The 22,379-nt window shown below is 39.6% G+C and overlaps 1 protein-coding gene across 1 annotated transcript in view; it reads left to right on the forward strand.

Annotated features, from left to right (window-relative positions):
• The first annotated feature begins 283 nt into the window (after nucleotides 1–283).
• LOC114682469 (zinc finger protein 431-like) overlaps nucleotides 284–22,379 on the forward strand; it is a 44,474-nt gene continuing 22,378 nt past the window's right edge. The window contains exon 1 of the mRNA XM_037206479.1: nucleotides 284–424. Coding sequence (XP_037062374.1) covers nucleotides 284–424 — 141 coding nt within the window. The remainder of the gene's footprint in view (nucleotides 425–22,379) is intronic.

Consider the following 22,379-nt stretch of genomic DNA (forward strand, 5'->3'; position numbering starts at 1 on the left):
ATTGAAATGAATATCTCTGCTGCCTGGAAAAGGTCTGGGTCTGGGGTGGAAGGCAGGGTCAGAAACCATTGTGCTGTGTCTTTAAGCACACTGTAACCCTAAGGGAGGTGCTCTTGTCACTCAGGTGTCCCTAGCCAATCAGGGCCCCCAGGCCACAGGATCAGTCAGAGTGGTGCAAGGCCCTTCCCTGGAGCCAGGCTGTGGGCTCGGCTTAGCAGAGGAGCTGGCGCCAGTGTCTTCAGGTGCTGTGCTGTTAGTGCTGCTGCGGGAGCTGTGAGGGGCCATGGACAAGCGAGGAACCTATGCCATGGTAAGCAAGGGGTTGCTGTCCCCAGATGGGGAAGAGCAGATAGGAAGGTTGAGAGCCAGTGTGGCGGGTCCTCCTCAGGGCTCAGTTGGAATCTGCAGCCAGATTGCCTGTTCTGTAAGTTTCCATGGGGTCCCTGCCACTCCCTGAATCGTGGCACAGGCCTTGGAATAACTTTGCTCTATGGGCTGCCTCTTTGCAGAACAGGGAGTTGTGTGTAGAAACATGTTAGTAGTCAACAACACCATGCTTTTGGTGCATCCATGGCAGGCAGGCTTCCAAACTTAGAGAGGTCTTCTTTCTCCAGTATCTTCTAGACGTTCAGCACTTTGTACTTTAACCTTTACCTGTTAGATCATTTACAGTGAATTTTGTGGAGGTTGAAAAGGGCATCTCTTGTGTTGGGTAGCACTCCTTTACTTCCCTGTGATGTAGAAGAGTAGAATTGGTGATATAAAAAACTTACCAGCCGGGCGGTGGTTGCGCACGCCTTTAATCCCAGCACTTGGGAGGCAGAGCCAGGCGGATCTCTGTGAGTTCGAGGCCAGCCTAGGCTACAAAGTGAGTTCCAGGAAAAGGCACAAAGCTACACAGAGAAACACTGTCTCGAAAAACAAAAAACAAAAAACAAAAAACAAAAAACAAAACGAAACAAAAAAAAAAAAAAACTTACCAATGCTTAGTAGGTAGTAAGTCTGAAAAAGTAGAATTTAGCTAAGGGAGGACTGCCTCTAAAACATAGATAAGTCTACACTAACCAGGCCTGGTAGAGGTAGAATGCTATGATACATATTTTTTCACCAGGATTGTCCAGACGTTTGGCTCCAAACCATCACAAAGGAGACACCCCTGCCTGACTACCAGGCACTAGATCCATGTCTGTATCAAAGAACAGGCCTCTAACAAGCTGTTCAAGGAGGCATTACAGGGTCACAACCTTCCTTAAGGCTTGGTGGGCCTTCATTTCTACTTTTCTTGAGAAAAGCTTAGTTCTGAGAGATGAGCAGTATGACACCAGGTGACAACTATTGGAAATGTAAACCACTGTTGTGTTAAGGACTGGTCTGGTCAAGCAAGGCTTTCATTTAGGCCCTCAGGCAGGGAGGAAGAACATTCTTGGGAGAGGGAATACCAGCCTGGGGCCCGGTCCATGGAAGCTTGGCCTAAGGCCTTGATATATTGAGAATGAAACAGAGCTCCTTCTCTAAAACCAGGACTATAGAGCTGGTAGTGGTCTGGGGCCAGGGCCTTTGTGGAGGGGTTGCTTCAGATCCTGAGAACCCAACTCTTCCCACCACATGGAGCTGTGGTTGTCAGTTCCAGGGCCACTGTAGGCTGAGTCAGCAATGTCCTTAAGACACTGTCCCCTTGTGCAGTATTATTTGATTAGACTCCTCCTGAATTTGTCCCCTTGTGTGACAGTTTCTGCTGACTTCATAGAAGTTCCCCACTTCCTTCCATTTCCCCCTGGAAGTGTATGCATGATGCTGTTGTTCTCATGAAGCTTTCTTGGCATGAGACATAGCTTGTGCAAGACCTCCCCACCCCAGCTTTTATCTTTTCTACCTTCTACTTTTCCTGTCTTTCTCATTCCCTGGCACTTTCACCTCAGGACCCTGTCACTGAAGAATGACCTGCTGTATCAGGTCACTGGTGTTCTTCAGAAGTAATTCTGATAATATCTTTGCTGTGTAAGTCTCCATCTGCCTAAGTGTTCAGACTTGCAGTCTCCTGTCCCTGTGTAAGTTGTTCCAAGTGTAGCCTGGGGCACGAACCTAAAAGAGCCCTAAGGATGACAGCATAAGTGGAATGCAGACTCTGTCCAGGTTGGCTCCTCTGTGAGCATTAGACAGAGATAGAAGCATGATATCATTAAAGAGAGTTTTCTATATTAATCTCCTAAGTGTGTGGAGTGATTTCTCCCTGGGAAGACAAAGTATTTCCAGAGCAGCTGTATTTCCAGCCTTTAGCAAAATGTTTCTGAGACAAGCGGTCTTCTATTGACTCAGGTGGCCTTGAATTCAGACTGTTGCACTCCAGGGCAATGACCTTGTTGTCCTATATTACACCTCCAAAATTCTTAAATTAAAAGACTACCACCTCAGAATTTAAAGTTCTCCATTTGAGTCATGTAGTGGACTGTCTATTGCAGTTACAGGAAAAGGATTTTCATGTGCTTCATGGCTTCTGCCTTCAGACCAGATTAGGAGGAATAGTTTATTGTGTACACTGCAGGGGGAAACAGGGTAGGCAGTCAGCTGCTGGAGTCACCATTATGAAAAAGGACCTGATTGTGGCTGGAGGAGTTAATTCATAATTTCCCAGCAGCATGTATTAATTCATGTGAAATGAATGAAGACAGACCAGATTGGTGGGTGTACAATTTGAGAAAGTTACCTTGAGGTAGTGAATATTGAATTTGCATTAGGAGACTCTCCTGTGCAGATATGTTCAGTCCTGATTCACATAAATAAGTCAGCTTAGAGACTTGATAAATAGGCCATTGTCTGTAACTGTGTTTGTCAGGTTACAGATCTCAGCAGCCAACATGTACTTACAGGCAAGATCAATCAGTCTCTTATTAATGGTCTTCCCTCTATTAAGAAAGGACCTACTCTTTTTCAAAGTCAATACAGGTAAATTTTTTAATCTTGAAAATATATTATTTTTACATTTTAAAATGCCACTTATTGGTATCATTTTTTTAACATTTTCTTTATTATGTGCATTATTGCTCTTATCTCTATTTTTTCTGTTCTCCAATGTTTCTTGATCATTAAGAATGTCATTCCTTTTTTCTCAAGTGCTATTGATTTATTTATTTCTGCTTAGAGCAATATGTCCTGTAGCCCAGGCTTGCCTGGAGCTATGAAGTTGATAATTACTCTGAATACCTAATCCTGCCTCTGCTGCCCAGTGCTGGGAAGGCAGTCCTGCAACTTCTTCCTGGAATGCTCTCATACAAATCCCTAGTCTCTGGAGCATAAGGCCCTAGTAGAGCCTGTTTCAACTTTTCAAATAATTATTTGAAATAAAAACTACATCACTTCCAGAGTCTCTTTGTTGCCTCCATGCCCTACCATGACCCCTCATTGTTTTCTAATTTATGGCCCCTTTTTTATTTTAACAACAGTCACTATTTGAATGTGTTCAGAGCAGGTCTGCTGTGCTGTCGTTTCTGCTGGGACTTGAATGGACCATGAGTCAGTCTGTGGTTCTGTTGGTCCATATGATGACCTGGACAGTGGTCCTTTTCCTCTGAGCCTCCCTGTGTGGGATTTCCTGGGGATGATGTGGCTGTGTAGCCTTGGCTGGGAGGATATAGTGCTTTGTCATATCACTGTCCAGTGAGCACACACAAGCATAGCTTCTGTTGTTTGGTAGAAAAACAAATTGGAAAAAGTGAAGGTTTGGTTCCTAGAAGTTCTGAATATTGCACTCCACTTTCACGTTTATCTTCTAAATGTTACAAATAGTTTAGGAAGTGGTTGAAAGAGGTGATGTGGATCATCCTTCAGCAATACATGATTAGAATACTTATAAATTTCTGCTACCACCCGTCACCATGGTATGATTCAGTGAAGTTTACTTCCAGGGGACAAAGGGAGTTTCTGATCTGTAGAGATTTTTCAGGTGTCCATGGTGTTGGGCAGGTGGATAGGGCAGATTCCACATCTTGCCATGATCCATGTGTCAGGAAGCAGATTTTAAATTATTTTTCTGTGTTGTTTTGGGATTGGGCATCAGTGGGGCTGGGTTTACCTGAAACCACAAGGAGCCATAAGGGGCTGCAGAGATCACATCCATCTACAAAAAGCATTAGAGCATGGGGCTTCTGTCTTTGGAAGAAATACCAGTAGCTTGAGGGTCAGAAACATAAGAGTTTAAGGATCACTTTGAGTTAATTTTTTGGAAGTTGTGAAATCCATGTTTATTTAATTACTATATACATAGAATCATAGGTAGCTGGGTAACATTGATCAAGACCACACTTTTCCTGGCACAGTTTGTCTCCCATCCAGTAGTCTCCCCAATCTCTCTACCTCCATTTCTCATTGCAGCTCTCTCTTGCCCCCTCCCCACCTACCCCTAGTCTATCCAGAAAATCTATTCTGTTTCCTCTTTCCAGGAAGATCCATGTGTCTCCTCATGGAGCCCTCCCTGTTAATTAGCCTTTCTGGGTCTGTGGATTGTAGCATGAATATCCTTTACTTTAGAGCTAATATCCACTTAGAAGGGAGTTAATAGTATGTTTGTCTTTTTGGGTCTCAGTTAACTCACTGAGAATGATTTTTTTTTCTAGTTCCATCCATTTGTCTCCAAGTTTTATGATGTCCTCGTTTTAATAACTGAGTAACACTCCATGGTATCAATATTCCACATTTTCTTTCTCCACTCTGTGGTTGAGGGACATCTATGCTGTCTCCAGTTTCTGGCTATTAGGAATAAAGCTGCAGTGAACATAGTTGAGCTTGTGTCCCTGTGGTAGGGTGGAGCATCCTTTGGCTATATGCCCAAGAGTGGTACAGCGGCATCTTGGGGCTGATCTACACTCAATATTCTGAGCAACTGCCATTTTGATTTCCACAGTTACAGTACAGGTTTGTAAATGTTATTTCCCATACAGGAACCAGAGTGCTGTAGTTAAAATGTTGTTCAACTCATGCCATTCTGAGGTTGAAGAGTTTTTCAGTGACTTGAAATTCTTAGGCCTTCTCTTACTATCCTGAATGGAATTTTAATTTTGTTGTTTTGTTATCTAGCCCAGGCTGGCTACCAATTCATGGCAGCTTTCCTCCCAACTTCTGAGTGCTGTGGATATATGCCATATAGTCCTCTGGATAGTTGAATGTTAGTGACCTATCTGAAGGACTATGTTCACCTCTTCTTGTAGAATTAGAAAGCAAAGTGTTTCAGCCAATGAGAGCTTCATAACCAAGGCTGCAGAGACTGTGAGCATTTGTTCACATCCATTGTGCCAACACATATTTGTGGGTGTTGATATGGAGGATTTAAAAACATCTCAGTAAATGTGGAGTAACGGTATCCAAATTTGGCTGCTTGTCAGGATTGTAGTAAGAAGAGCTCACTCACTTACAGCTACTCAGCGCCATCTGAGTTACTCTGAGGCACAGCAGTTAGGAGATGGAGCTGAGAAAATGGGATTTTAAGTAAAACTAGTTAAATGCAGCTCTAGAGAGCTTCACTGAAGGAGCAACTCTCAACTTGATATGTGGAATATTCACACTAGAGGGATTATTTGCTCCTACAGATATTCTGTATTTTTTAAAGTTTAAGGACTTCTCTGTCACCAGCCTATACCAATGGATGGTGTTATAATTTGTATGCATCTTAAATGGACAACTTTGTCCTGTGTGTGGCAAAGACATCTACCTAATGTTTTGCACTTAAGATGTTTCAAACTTGATGGACGGTGGTGGTGCATGCCTTTAATCCCAGCACTCGGAAGCAGAGGCAGGCGGATCTCTGTGAGTTCGAGGCCAGCCTGGTCTATAAAGTAAGTTCCAGGACAGATTCCAAAGCTACACAGATAAACCCTGTCTTAAAAAAATGAAAAAAATAAAATAAAAAAAGAAGTTTCAAATTGGTGTTAGTAACTACACAGTCAAGCATATAGTGAATTTTGATACTTGTAGCTTTTGATAAAACTATTTTAAGCACTAAAATATCCCAACTCATGAGGTTGACCTAGGATGGTTCAGTAGTAAATTTGATTTTATTCTTGTATGTTTGAAAAACAATTACTGAAGACAGTTTATTTTCACTGATTTTAGGTGTCAGCAATTATTTTATAAAGTTTATTTATATGTAGTTGTGAGATCTTGAGATGACTCATCAGACCAAAGCATGTTGCTGTACAAGCACAATAAGCTTGTTCCTGGGAACCCATGGTAGGAAGAACCAAGTCCTGAACGGTTTCCATTGGTCAGTACACATGAGGTATAGTATGTACCTGCACTCACACATCAAACAGATACACTCACCTCTCTCTCACAACCTACACACACATTCACAAATAGACACATAATATACATACAAATGAATGCACACATCACATACATTAACACATATACCACACACACAAATATGTACACACACACACTCAAACACAAACATACACAAACACAAATACAAACAAATATAAAGACACACACACAAACATAAATATACATATTTCACACATACCCAGACACACAGACCACACACACAAATTTACACACAAATATACACCCACATACACCTGCAAAGAAACTTTTAAAAACAGTACTAGTAGTTAACAAACATTTAGGATATGTGGTGAATAAATTTATACAGGATTGAATTTTTTGTTCAATTTGTTATTCTTTATTTGCATGACGTAGCAGCATGTTCTGAAAAGCTCTGACCTCATAGAACTAGTCTGTTCTGGTAGTCATAATAGTTATATCTGCAAAGTATGTTACTTGGAATACTTTGGCTACTATGAGGAGAGGATGCATGAAATACTTTTGCTTTTAATATTAGTGGTTTAGAAACATCATTTTGTTTCTTCATCAATAACATAAAAGGCTGTGCCTGTTGGAGACACTCAAATTATAAAGACTCTTGTGGGTTAACTACTCAACAACTTTGCTATTTAGATGTAATGACATAAGACATTGCTTTGACTTTGACACATTCTTTCTATGTAGCCCTGGCTGTCCTGGAACTTGCTATGTAGACCAGGCTGTCATTGACCTTACAGGCAGATCCTCCTGTCTCTGATTTCCAAGTGCTGGGAATGAAGGCTTACACCAGCATGCCTGACCTTGGTTTTAGGTTCTTTGAAACAGTCTCAATATGTATCCTTGGTGGGCCTGGAGTTGCTGAGTAGAGCAGGCTGGCTACAAGCTCAGAGATCTGCTTGCCTCTGACTCCGGAACCCTGGCATTAAGGTGTGTGCCACCACATATGGCTAAGATCTTTCTTATATGACCACTAAATGCCAGTGTTGGTTTAGTGTTGCTTTGCAGAAGTAGAATAACATATGTGGCCAAAAATTTCAGGCCAGACTTAACTCGTTTTGCAAAGTGGTCTTTAGTAGTCCAGCTTGGCCTTGAATTCTAAATTCACCTGAGGATGGCCTTGTCTTGATGCTCTTACCCCCACACAAGCCACTGTCCAGCCTATGATTAAACAAGTAAAATGTGAAAATGTTGCTCCTTTGTTCATCCTGCAGGGTTTGATTCAGAGTGGAGGAATAATCTTGTTTGTCATGCAGACCTGTGTGCTTTCTGTTTACTTTTTGCCCATTTTTGGCCCAAGTGTATACAAATTAGTTCTAAATCATGATTATCACTCAGCTTTCCTTCTGAAAAGTTTATTTGCTTTTACAATTATGATTTTTTTGCATATCTTAGATTCCCCATTATTCTAGATAATTTTCATGTTTTGTGTGAAACCCAGGCAGGCATCATGCCAGGCAGGAGTTCTACCACTGAGCTGCTTCCTTCCTTAGAAATAGTTGTCTGAGGTTTGAAAATATTTTTTCTTTGGTGTGATTTCAGTAAATAGATCAATACCATTGCTTAACATTTCTTTTATATTTTTACTTCTTCTGTGGGTTTTCTTGCAGTAGGATAATTGTGCTGTTAGATGACTTTATTTCTTCAATTTTAAGGCTTTTTTGTTTTATGTATCCTATCTTTGAATAAAGACTCAGGCTTTTCTTCTGGACAGTATTGAGACTGTGTATAAGGAAGTGTTTTTTTGTTTTGTTTTTTGGTCACAAAGCCTAAAAAATATTTTAGCTAAATTACATTTACCCTGTTTATAAAATTTTAATAATTGAATTAATTGATATATTTGAGCTTATTTGCTGGACAGTTTTTCTGGAATTCAGCTATGTAAACCAGGCTGGTTTCACACTTGGGATAATCCTGCTGCGTTCCAAGAACTGGGATTACAGGTGTGTGTCCAGTAAAATATCATTTATCTTGCAGTTATTTTCTCTCCTTATATATGTCTAAATTAATGATTGTGTATTGCAGCAAATGTAAAATCTGCTAACAAATGTAGCTCTTGTTTGCAAGTAGACAATCATTGGGATGGACATTTCCTGTTCTTCAGTTGAAAGTATGGATTTTTTGTATTTTTGAATATGGATTACTTAAATGCAGGATACATCTTCAGTCCTGTAGAAGTATGGAGACGTGGGTTTATGTTAAGGGAAGCTATTATTACTTTTCTGTAGCAGTAACAATGTACCAGGAAGATCCAGACAAATACAAAAAAGGAATAAAGTTTCCTGCAGTCCCAATCTGTGTTCTTTTAGGCCCCTGAGGACAAGTTGTGCTCCTCATAAGGAAAGCTGTTTAAGAAGCATTCACTTACTTTATGGGTGCTAGGGTAGTATATCATGTTGCAGTTGCTTTTCTTCTACCTAGGCTCATCACTGACCACAATCATGTTGAGAAATTCAGTATTATTGACTCAGAATATTTGTGTTTGGGTTTGTTATCCCTACATTGGCCACCCTTCATTATTTGAGGATTTGGTACATGAATAGAATGTACCTTGAGGAAATCCATTCCTTCTTTCCTCTCCTTCTGTCCCCCTGCCTCCTTTTGTTTCCTCTTCTCTACTTCCTGGGCTCATTTTAGACTCACTGAGTTCACTTAGTGCTTGGGGAGGAGAGGGTTTATTTGGCATCCAGGTCCAGTTCACATCCATCATGCAGGCAAGTCAGGCAGGAACTGAAGGCAGAGGCCGAGAGGCGGGACCTGAAATAGAGACCTGGACGAACGCTGCTTACTGGCTTGTTCTTCCTGGCTTCTTCAGTTTTCTTTCTTTCTTTTTTTCTTTCTTTTCCTTTCCTTTTTTTAATTGAAAATAGGGTTCCATGCAATATATTTTAATTATGATTACCCTTCCCCAACCCCTGCCTGATCTTCCTCTCTCATCCAAATCCACACCCGTTCTTTCTCTCTCTCATTAGAAAACAAACAGGCATCCAAATATTCTGTTTGCTCTCTCAAGTATTTCAGTACCACCTGCCCAGGAATAGTACAGCTCCACAGTGTGCTGGTCCCTCCCTATAAATCATTAATAAGAAACCTCCCTAGAGTTGAAGATCCTCTACCCTAGTATCCCTAGCTTATGTCATGTTGAGGAAAATCCAACCAGGACAAGGACCATGAGTTTAGAGCCAGCGTGGCCTGTGTAGTGAGACCTTATCTGAAAATAAAATCAAATAACTTAATAAAATACACACACACAAAAAAAATAAAGAAATAAATACTGAATTCTAATAATTAGTCTTTTAGCATTACTCTTTCCAAATAATTTGATTCTCTTCCAAGTCTTTGGAAGATTTGGTTACAAAAGCACCTAGTATTTTTGTCTTTTCTTAAGTTTAGCTTTTAAGCAATTTGATAATTTTTGCTCAAATATATAAAACAGGGAAATTTTGGGTGTGGGTAGGACCTGCTCTAGGGACAAGCTTCCCAAGTGCTGGGATCAAAACCATTAGACTCCTATTGCTATTAAAGGTATTAAGGTTGGGAGCCTCCCAAGTGCTGGGATTAAAGGTCTGAGGCACCACTGCCTGGCCTCTATGGTTAACTCGTGGCTAGCTCCATCCTCTGATCTTCCGGCAAGCTTTATTTGACAGGACACAAACAAATATCACACAACAGGTGTGACCTGCTCCAGGTATCAAACGCTATGATCTTTATTCTCCAGCAAATCTCAGGATGACACTTGAGGAATGACACCCAAAGTTGTCCTCTGGTCCCCTCATGAACATAGTACCCCATACACACATGTGCACCTTTGTATGAATACACACGCAAAATAAAAATAAAAATTAAAGATTAGGAACAGTGAGAGGTGAAAATGTCTAGAGTTCGTTTAATATGAGAGAACTTTGTTGCTATAAGGCAAATTGAATTTTGGAACTTAAGTGGGAACTGATTGAAGTATTAGAGCGGAATAAGATTCAGAAGAGCCATTTAAGTTAAGAGCATTAGTAGAAATGATTAAGTGTAAATTAGTGGAGCAGAAGTCAGTTAGCAGCAATGTCTATAGGGTACCCCAAAGTGTCCTATCATTAGGGGAATGAAAGAACAAAATCACACCACTTGTGCCATTGATGTAAACACATATGTTGAATGTTCTACTGTTCACATACACACAGACTCCACAATGCTTTTGTGGAGGCCAGAGGACAAGTAGAGAGAATTTGTTTCCTTCTGACATTTGAGTCTTGTGGATCAGACTAGTCTTTAGCCTTGGTTGCAATTGCCTTTATTGTCTGAGGCCACTCCTTAGCTCTCCTATGCTTTTATTGCTTTATTTATTTGTGAGAATAATTTGCATATTTGCTAAGGATCTGACTCAGATGGTCTTGCCTGTCTATTTTTAATGCATTAAGCATACATAGGCTTGCACTGCCATCCTAGGACTTAATGCAGCCCAGCATAACTTTTATTCAGTTGCACAGTATATAACCATGTAGTTTGCCTCTGGATTTTATTATTTGTGTACTCATATACAGGTGATCATGTGTACATACAGGTACCCTAAATGTTTTCAAAATCAAGCTGTTTTAAAATTATTACTGATGACATAATTTTTCTGTTTTTGTCTTCTCTGATCACATTGTTCTGTAGGTTATTGTGTAGATACTTAAACATTTTTCAAGAGAATGATTTCAATTTCTACATGTTAATTAAAGCAGCAATGTTTGTTTCTGGTGTGGAGTAACATTAAATAACATTTGCTTCTCACTTTGCTCAAGCTTAGATCAAATCTAAGATCTCATTTTATGTGCTTTTTAATGATTGGTCATTAAATACTTAGACAATTTTGCAGTACATGTACATAAAATATATATTTAATTTATAAAATATATAAATAGCAATTTTTTATTTTTACCTTATAAGACTCTTGAGCTCCTATTTTTAGATATGTTTTGTTGCTGCTTTCAAATTTTATGATGAAATGCAAGAAAATTATAAAACAGTAATAATGCAGTGGTATTAATATCAAAGTATATACCTTTATACTTATATTTATATATTTTAACAGAGTATATACCTAGATCATCAGGGTGAAAACGGACTATCATAACTAAGAATAAAATACAATTCTGGATTTTAGTCTGCCTTTGAGGCTATTTAGAGGACTTGGAACGGTAGTAGAATATTTTGATAGATAATAAAATGTCTACACCAGCATGCTTCATAGGTCCATTTGCTTGGAATATCTTTTCCCTGAGGTAAAGTCTGTCCTTTTTGTTGTGGTGTGTTTCTTGTATGTGGTAGAAACATCAACCCTGTTTTCACATCCCTTTTTATTCTGTGTCTTTTCATTGGGTAATTGAGACCATTGTAGTGGTCTTTGCTCTGCCCATGACCTTGGGCTGTATGGCTCAAAGGAGAATGTGCCTCCTGCACTTATACGTGACCTCTTATAAGGAGTTGGAGAAGGGTCACATGCTCCTTCTTCCTGCTCCTGCCTGTGAGGTGGGCTTGCTCCCAGTCAGATCAGAGGACGACTTCTGCTGTCTACTCTGTGTCAGTAATTGTGAGAGCATTTTCTCAATTTATTACTCAGTAATTCTGTTACCCATTTAATAGACTTGTGGATTGATTGTAATAGACCATTTATATTGAAAGATACCAATTACCAATGATTGTTGATTACTGTTATGTTGTTGTTGTTGTGTGTGTGTGTGTGTGTGTGTGTCTGAGAGAGAGAGAGAGAGAGAGAGAGAGAGAGAGAGAGAGAGAGAGAGAGAGAGAGAAAGTGTTTCCCTTTGACTTTGATGGTGTGAGATTCTTTCTTTCCTGTGTTTCCCTGGGTGTAGTTACTCTCTGTGGGTTGGAGTTTTCCTTCTGAGAAGTACCTTCTGTAGGGCTGAATTTGTAGTTAGATATTGTTTAAATTTAATTTATTATGGAATGTCTTAGTTTCTCCATCTGCTATGTCTTGGCTGGCATCTGTGGTCTCTTAGAGTCTGCAGCACATGTATCCAGGCCCTTCTGGCTTTTAGAATCTCCATTGAAAAATCAAGTGTAATTCTAGTGGGTCTGTCTTTATGTGTTTCTTGGTGTTTTTCTCTAGAAGCTTTTATTTTCTTTCTTTGTTCTGTATGTTTAGTATTTAGTTTATCATGTGGTGAGGGGACTTTTTGTCTGGTTTAATCTCTTTGGTATTCTGTATGCTTCTTTTACTTTGATAGGCCTCTCCTTCTTTAGGTTAGGGGCATTTTCTCCTATAATTTTTTTGAAAGTAATCTCTGTGCCTTTGACGTGAGTTTCTTCCTTTTCCTCTGTTCTTTCTTATTTTTATATTTGTTCTTTTGTAATATTCTAGATTTCCTGGGTGTTTTGTGTCAGGAATTTCTTCAGATTTAACCCTTTTTTCTTTTTGACCGATGTTCCCATTTCTTCTGTCTTGTCTTCAGAGCCTGAGATCCTCTCTTCCATCTCTTGTATTCTGGTGGTGAAGTTTGCCTCTGTAGTTTCTGTTTGCAGTCCTAAACTCTTAATTGCCAGAGTCCCTCAGTTTGTGTTTTCTTTCATGCTTCTCTTTCCATTTTCAGGTCTTGAATAGTTGTATTCATTTCCTTCAAGTGTTTGTTTCCTTTCTCTTGGCTTCATTTCAAGTAATTTATTCATTTCCTCCAATGGTTTTTCTGTGTTTTTTTTGGCTTTCTTTGAGGGATTTATTCATTTCTTCTTTAAGCACCTCTATCATCTTCATATAGCTGGGCTCTAGTGGACACATAAAGCCTTGGTTGTTATTGATTATGTTCCTGTGCTGGCCTCTAGGCATCTGGGTTCAGGATGATTCTAGGTCTGGGTTTGTCCTTAGTGGGTATGTGTATGTTCCTTGGTTTCTGTTTCATCTCTGGATCTTGAGATAGTATGATGACTGTGTGTCGCCTGATTTAGGAGCAGAATAGAAGCTGTGTAGAGAGAGAACTGACTCAGAAAAATAAAGTGTATGGACTAAGGAGTTTCGTGTCTATAGACTCATTTCTTTAAATCAAAGATTAAATTATCAGTTGGTTGTAGATTCTTCCCAGACCCTGGGAGGGGATTATTGAGGGGCTGAACCCCAATAGTCCACATTAAAAGCAGTGCATGATTCATTACCCATTAGAATGAGAAACACTGCTAACTTTACTTTTGATACAATCATATTATGCTTAGGCTTGAGGAGTTGCCCACCATGTGGTATTCATAGAAAACCTAGTAATCCAGTATAGTCATTCTTTATTTCATGTAACATACAACGACAGCTATTTAACTCAGTGTGTTGATAGCACAATAAATAATACTATACTTGTGAACCAGCAGCCTCATTTTGTTTATTGATCTCATTATAAAAAAAAAGTGTAGCCTTCCAAAAAATCCATTACAATAATTGGAAAATTTCCAGCTATTGAGTTACTGGTAGGTGGAATATTTACTTTAATAAGCACTGTTTCAGCTTGGAGTCTTAGCATTGAAACAAAGTGTGCTAACATCTCAATTTACAAATAAACAAGTTAAAATGTTTCTAAATTTAGCAAAAGTAAAAAAAAAATTGATATTGATTTCATAGAATGATGGGATGGAGAAAAACAACCTTGGAACATAAAGATTATGAAATTTCTCCCACTTCCAGTTCTCTTGAATTATAAGTAAATATAAAGAAAATTGTTTGGAAACTCCCTCTTGTATAGAAAACTGCCATGCTTTGAATAATGTGCCAATGGTATAGAATGAAATGTTTAATGGAATTTGATTTAAAATATTCAATATATAATTATCCATTAAATTATACATTGTGAGTTTTAGGCCACCTTGACCTTTCTAATGAGATCTTTCTTCAAACAACAATGCAAAATTATATTCAACTAAATTTATGTGTGTGTGTGTGTGTGTGTGTGTGTGTATAGCATAAGCTTTCCTCAAACTGATAGTGGACTTCCTGCCTGTCTTAGTGTCTCTATTATAGACTTGACACCCATTTCTGAGTTCAGTAGGCTCTTCTGAACTATTTAGTGAGACTTAAGATGGTCAGACAAAGCTGGGCGGCGGTGGTGCATGCCTTTAATCCCAGCACTCGGGAGGCAGAGGCAGGTGGATCTCTGTGAGTTCGAGGCCAGCCTGGGCTACCAAGTGAGTCCCAGGAAAGGCGCAAAGCTACACAGAGAAGCCCTGTCTCAAAAAATCAAAAAAAAGAAAAGAAAAAAAAAAAAAGATGGTCAGACAAAAATAGCAGTTCTGTGGAAAGGTGAAAGAGTCCGAGACACAGCTTCATGCTGTGTTGTAGGTAACTTGTTTTTATAGTGTTGTGAAGCTGGGATTCTTCAATGCACTTTGGAAAAGGATTTCAGGATGAGTCAATATAAGTCAAAATCAGAATTTTATTTTGAGACAGGGTCTCTCTGTGTATATCTGGCTGTCCTTTGACTCAGAATGTAGATGAGGTTGGCCCTAAATACTCAGAATTCTGCCTACCTCTACCTCCCAATTATTGGAATAAAAGGTGTGTGCCACATTATCCAACTTGCAATTTTATTACTTACTGACTTGAGGCTGTTTGTATATGTGTGTTCATTTATGTGTGGAAAGGTGTGCATGTGTGTCATGGTGTGGGTGTAGAACTCAGAGTGCAGCTTTAGGTGTTGGTCCTTTCCCTTCAGCATTTTTGAGACAGGGTCTCCAGTTTGCTATTACATGTGCATAGGCTTTCAGGATTTCTACTCTCTGCCTTTTATCTTGCCTTAAAAGCGTTGGATTATAGGCATTCACTGTCCCAACTGGCTTTATAATGCAGAAGTAAAGGGATAGTTGCAAGATGAGTACATTATCTGTTAAACCATTTTCTAAGCCCTAAAGTTTATTAAGTAGAGATTTTTGGAGTGAGTTTGTTTTGAGACAGTCTCTCTTTCTAACTCTGTTTGGCCTTGAACTCATTATGTAGTAGATAGGCTAGACCTGGAACTTGCAGAGATCCATCTGTCTCTGGCTCACTGGTCACACCTGACTAAAAAGAGATGTTTATCATAGACTTAGTGCAGATATTAGTAGAAAGAAAGGACTTTGGGAATGTGTGGTCTTGTGAGGGAGAGCCACGATTAAGAATTGATACAAAGCCATGTTACAGTTTTGGTGACTTTATAAGTTCCACTTCAATGGATTCTTAGGGAGTCTCTCTCTGTCTCTCTCTCCCTTTCTCCTCTTTGGTAATAAGATCATAGGTCAGTTACTAAGGAGGCTTGATTAAGATTCAGATTTTATGTGGTAAAATCATGTGTCCAAAGAGTTCTGACCTGTGTCTTATACAACACAAGATTCATAATTGTGACCTAAAGATCCCCCGAAAATTGCTGCTTACATCTGGCGAAGGAGTAAGTCTATAGTTAAAATGTTTTATATACATTGTCCTCAAAGATGGAATTTGAGATATCACTAAAAAAAAGGAATGTTTTCTCTGTCTACACAGTAAATTTTATTAATTTTTCATGATGGTTAATACTGTTTTTCAACTTGATAAGATCTAAAATCAACCAAGGGACTCTCCTTCAGGCATACCTTGAGGGCTTATCTAGAACATGTTATTCTCTGGGGTGTGCTTATGAGAGATTAGCTTGTTTATTAAATTAATTGAGATGAGGAAACTATTCTCACTTCCAGAAGAGATAGCAACATTCCATTCCATGGATTTGATAGAGGGTTATGTAACAATGACCAACATTTATCACCTCTGGCTCCTTACTGTGGATACAGTGTGATCCACAAGTGTAACCTGCCACCATGGCTACTTTCTATAATTGTTCTTTTTACTCACTTTTAAAATTTGACTTTTTGAGTGTCCACATGTTCATGCAATGACCCTCAGTAAAGTTGAATAAGAAGTCAACAAAGCCAAACATGATTCCCCAACCCTGTGATCACAAAACTTAGGAGGCAGAGAGAGGAGTTTAAGAGTTTGAACATCACCAAGGACTGAGTGTACAATGAGGTATGGATGCAGCCCCCCAGAAACAGACGTGGCTATGGTGGGTTCAGGGAATTGTCCCTTGCTTTCTTCCCCAGAGCAGAGCCCTGTGGCCCTAGGCTTAAGGTGTCTCCTTCCATGAGGCATGTAAATCCCAAGGTCTGAGCTGTGGGAGATGTGAGTCCCAGTTGCCTTGAACTCCAAGTTCACATTTCTGTATTGGCAGGGTCTCAGGATGTGTGGGGTAGGGATGGGGAGGAAACTTTTCCAGGCAGCTCATTGGATGGGGCTAATAGTTCTGCCCCTTCCCTGCTCACATCTCAGTGTCCTTCCCACTTCACTGAGGGCAGTCCATGCTGGTTGAGGCACAAACAGTAATTACGAGGCTGGGACCAGGAGCAGTCCTTCAGGCCTCACTTAGTGCACCATCTCCAGCAGGTCATGACGAGGTGGCCCAGACAGTAGAGTCTCCAGAAAGCAGATACTGGGGTTCAGAGACCTGCCAGCAGCTCTGGTGCTCTGGGGTCACTCATCTTCTCCTGTCTCCTCCTGTCTTTCCCATCTCCTTCAGATCTTCTCCTGTCTGCTGGGTCTCCTCTTTCCCCTGTGCATCTCCTCAAATTCAGTAATTTGTCAGGGTAATACTAGAATCAACATACAGTAGGCTGAAGGAATAGAAACTGTGCTTGCTTGCTATCTGGCTAGAGCCCAGACTGGGAATTTGCTGGGATTCTTTTGCCTTGCTGTCTGGACTGCCTATCCAAGATTGAAGGGCTCATGGAGAGGTGTTGGCCATGTAACAGATTTGAAACACCTGCAGAGAGGCCATGAGAGGCCACTGCTTTCAGTGGGCACCTGAAGATGTGGTCTGGAGCCATAGGACAATAAAGACAACTCCAGGTGTGGAGTAGAATTGGGATAGCAGGAAAGCTCTGTGTGTTTGGTGTGGTTTTATTTTATGTATGCTCTAACAAATAAAGCTTGCCTGAAGATCAGAGGGCAAAGCCAGGTACTAGTTAGCCATAGAGGCCAGGCAGTGGTGGCACACATGTTTAATCCCAGCACTTGGAATCTCATGCCTTTGCTCTGAGTTCTTGGGAGACACACACACCTCTAACACCATCACTAGGGAGGTTGTTGTGACAGGAAGTGATATGGCTTGGTGGAGTAAGGAATGTAAGGCAGGAGTGGTCCTTTCAGCTGAGGAGTTGGAGAGGTTAGAGGTGGCTGTGGCTTGTTCCTTTGGCTCTGTGATCTTTTGGCATTTACCCCAATTTGTGACTCTGGGTTTTTCTTAAGACCAATTAGGATCTGTGTAACATTTGGTGTTCAAATTTTGGTGTAGAAATTCATGTAAAAGCCACTTGCCTGTGGCTTTTCAGCTACTGGCTCAGGCTGGAACTACTGGCTGCTGTAGTAACTACCATGCCAGCTAGATTTTCTTTTTCTTTCCCAAGCCCTCTGAGGGAGTCTGGAATTTTCTGTTTTAGCATTTCTGCAGCAGACTCCGAAGTGTTTTGGCCTCCAAAAATCACAGGACTTAGCCGCTTTCTTTCATGCCCATGTGCAGATGGCTGGCTCTGGGGTTTTCTCTCCCAGTACAAGGTGGGCTTTACCTAGACCCTATCTTTGGACTGCTACCACACCATCATCTGAATCATCATTGTCAGCAGATTTAGTGAGACAATTGGAAATCCTTAAATGGAGGAATTAGTTAAGAGAGAGTTTTTTTCCCATTAAAAAATGGGAAACATTATTACAATGGAGAGAATTAGGTATCTGTTTGATAATACTCTGGATGGTTTGAAAACGTGGCCATTAAATGACAGGATATTTAATTTAGATGGGATTTGTGTAATGTCAATTATTAATATTATTTGTTGGATCATTTTTGTTTTATCATTAAAAAAGTTGGTTAGCCGGGCGGTGGTGGCGCACGCCTTTAATCCCAGCACTTGGGAGGCAGAGCCAGGCGGATCTCTGTGAGTTCGAGGCCAGCCTGGGCTACCAAGTGAGCTCCAGGAAAGGCGCAAAGCTACGCAGAGAAACCCTGTCTCGAAAAACCAAAAAAAAAAAAAAAAAAAGTTGGTTAATATGAGTGCTAAGATAAAAGTTTTAGGTAACCTTGATAAAACAGATCACAGAGATAATCAGACCCAGACACAGGAATTTAAAGGAGAACCAATCTCAGCATTGCATTATAACGTTAAAGAGAAACAGCCTAAAGTTTTCAAACAGTCAACCTTAATTTATGCAGTAACCTACAGGAACTGCCAAATGATACATATTCTCCAGACTCTGTAAGAGCTGAGTGAACTCCTGTACAAATATTAGATTTGAGGAGATTCAAGGAAGTGATAGTCTCACATGGTATGCCTTCACCTTTTGTGCAGAAGATATTAAACTCATGGTCAACTTGTAATAGAATTATCCCTCAAGACTAGAGACATTGGTTATATCATTTTTGAAGCTGGTCCTCAATTATAATCGAGGACCTGGTGGAACAACAAAGTAGGGATAGAGGTATGAAAATCTCCCAAGATCAACTTCTTGGAGAGGAAGATTATGCCAGTGTAGAAAGGTAATCTCTATATGATAACCAAACCTCGCTTTATGCTGTGCAGCATCCGTGGATGCTTGGGACAGAATTGAAGAAGCAGGAAAGAAAACTGATTCATTTACTAAAGTCATACAGGGCCCAAAAGAAACCTTCATTGATTTCTTACAAAGATTGACTTTAGCAGTAAATAGAATGATACCAAATTCAGAAGCTAGACAAATTATAATCGAATCTTTGGCTTTTGAAAATGCTAATTCACAATGAAAAAGGGTAATTATAACATTAAAGGCAAGGTCCGCACCCTTAGAGGAGTGGATCTGAGATACAATCAATATTGAATCTCATAGTCATGCTTGGATAGGAGAGATTTCCAGAAGCCTGAAGAAAAGCCAAAATATCAAATGTTTCAATTTTGGTAAACAAGGTCACCTAAAAATGCCTTGTAAATAGGGTGTTCCTAGAAACAATGTTTTTTTTCTGAGAATAATCCCAAAAGAATGTCCCTCCCTTTTGGAGTATGCAGACCATGAGGCAAAGGCATGCATTGGACTAATGAATGTAGATCAACAAATTGTAGCCAGAAGTTTCTCTGGTTCCACTCAGCCCCAGAGTCCTGCAGCCACTTATAAAATAGTCACTTAGAGGCTTATATTAATTGTAAACTTTGTGACTTAAGTTTCTTTCTAGCTAGCTCTATCATCTTAAATTTTTGCCACATGGGTGTAGTGTTACCAGTCTGCTGGCATGTTGCTCCTTGGGCAGCGGGTTGGCATTTCTCCAGCCTCTGTCTTCCTTCTTCAGTCTCTTTCTTGGATTACCTGCTTAGCTATAACTTGACTCCCCATAGGCCAGAGCAGCTTTTTTATTAATCAGTCATAGCAACACATATTCACAGCAAACAGAAAGACCATCCCAAGGCACTTTTCCTTTTCTGTCTAATCAAAAAGGAAAGTATTAACTTTAACATTGTAAAATTACATATAATAGAGCAGCTACCAAGCAAGAATTACAGTTACAATATCTAGTACATTTGTATTTGGCAAAATTAAAGAAAATACTCTATCATCTATCTTATTTATGAGTCTAACATTTCCTATCTAATTTATCTTTTATCATAACAAAGGAAAATTATAATTATATTTAGTCTTCAATTACATCAAGGACTCCAGAAGGATATAATATTACTTAAGAAAACAGGAAATACATTGCAAGCAACTTCCAAAATTCTGGAAATGACAGAGACAGCTGGCTACCTGAACAGTCTCCCAAAGTTCCTCTGCAATGCTGGGGCATCCATCATCAGCCTATAGGCCTAGAATCTCTCAGTCACTTCTCCCGCTGTGTCATGCAGAATGCCTGTCAGTCTCTGTGAAGCAGGAACCTGAAGGACCATCTCACTTTGTTTTGGCAAAATTTACTGGTCATTTTTACGTGGATCCTGCATGTCCAGTCATTATAACATTTTGTCAAGCCGTTCAGGCAAGAACAGTTTCTTGCCCAAATGGCTAACTTTTGCCATAAGGAAAGCAAACTCCATATGGAGTTTCTTCAGTGCCCATCATCATCTTTAAAGTAAATCAGTGCTGACAGGACTAGATATGTCTCACTATCCAGGAAAGTCTAAATTTTTAAAACACTTTGAATGCTATATTCTGTAGGTCTTTGAAGTATTTGAAGATTACCTACCTAATTGAAATTTATATATGTATTCCTAGGGAACTTAAATAACATTATTATAAGTGTGATTATCGTAGATGACTAATTGTTAATCTGTATTCCTTAATTATGCATTACAGTTTTAAATGAGTTGCATAAACATAATACCTTAAACAAGAGTAGAAATATATATAGTATAACAAAATTAACTTTAAATTTGTATCAATAAACTAAAATCCATAGCAATCTAAAACATTTTAAACAAGTTGTTGCTCTTTAAAAGTAGATTCCATAATCTACTCTTTTATTCTATCATATCTCTGTCGTTTTCCCTTTTTTTTCTTTTAGAAAGAGATTGACTGTGAACAATAACAATTTGTAACCAACCCATAAATAATGACAAACATCCATAATCCATTTTTTTTGGAGTGTGGGGGTAGTTATCTAGGCTACTTCCTGCTGATTTAGGGCACTGGTAGTCTTATGGAGACACAAGGAAAATTTTAGGATTATGGTCAAGTCCTGACTAGAGTAGTCTGTGAGGCTGTATTCTCTGAGTCAGTTGCCTTGAAACTGTTCTAGATATTGGATCATCTGCAGACCTTTCAGGGGGTCTTCCTTGATGGAACCATATTAATCTGGAAGGAATCCACAAGTTCTCATCTTCTGTGGAAGCAAAAGCAGAACCTCTTTTCCAAAGCAACATATCCTGAGTCATGATTTTTGAAGTCAAGCTACCTTCAAATATACGTATTAGTTGAACTGTGTAGCCTTTATGATCAAATGTTTTTCTGAAGTTTAAAAATCCTAAAGACAACATAATCCAGAGTCTCTGTGTGATTTCGATCTTTATGGCTTATTTTTATATTACTTTTACTGTCTCTTTAAAGACTTTATTCTTTAAAATTATTTATTTCTTTATATAAATGTCTATCATTTTCCTCTTTCTTCCAAGCCTATGTACATATTTACACATAATATAAACCATTTAGAGGTTTTATTCCATCCTAATCTGTCTTTGGTGTATCTATAATCCTTTTCTGATCATTGCAGACTACAGCATGGCTAAGATTAAAGTAGAATCCTTGGCTGCTGACTTCAGTTTTTCAACATGGTGGAGTTACTCAGGAGACTCATGCTTACCTTGCCTACCCTGGGGTCCATGCTGCCTTTAGGTAGCACTCACATGCCCATGAACCCCTTTTGTCTATATGAGCTAAAGGCTAAATCCACCATGTATTGTGCTACGCCAATTGGAGACACCTCTGTATACCAAATGGGGAAATCCGCCATGCTGCACTCAAGCACAAGTGCTGTGGCATCTTGTGGCTTGCATGAGACATAAAGTAGGAAGCTGTTTTGGCTTCATTTTAGAATCTCTTATTATGTTCTCTTAGGTTTTAGGTAGAAACTTGAGCCAACACGTTGGGTAGCAAAATGTATCTGGAAGTTTCTACAATCCCACCAGGCCTTTGGACCCACAGCTGTATACAAAATAATCACTCAGAGGCTTATATTAATTATAAACTGTATGGCCAATTGTAGCTAGAGTTTTTCTGGTCCTGCCTGGCCCACAGTCAGGACAAATCTCTCTCATCCGCCAGTCCCGCAGCAGCTCAGACCCAACCAAGTAAACACACAGAGACTTATATTGCTTACAGACTGTATGGCCATGGCAGGCTTCTTGCTAACTGTTCTTATATCTTATATTAATCCATTTCTATAAATCTATACCTTGCCACGTGGCTTGTGGCTTACCAGCATCTTCACATGCTGCCTGTCATGGCGGCAGCTGGCAGTGTCTCCCTCCGCCTTTCTGTTCTCTCAATTCTCCTCTCTGTTAGTCCCGCCTATACTTTCTGCCTGGCCACTGGC

Source organism: Peromyscus leucopus, chromosome 5, assembly GCF_004664715.2.
Source record: "Peromyscus leucopus breed LL Stock chromosome 5, UCI_PerLeu_2.1, whole genome shotgun sequence".
Classification (NCBI taxonomy): domain Eukaryota; kingdom Metazoa; phylum Chordata; class Mammalia; order Rodentia; family Cricetidae; genus Peromyscus; species Peromyscus leucopus.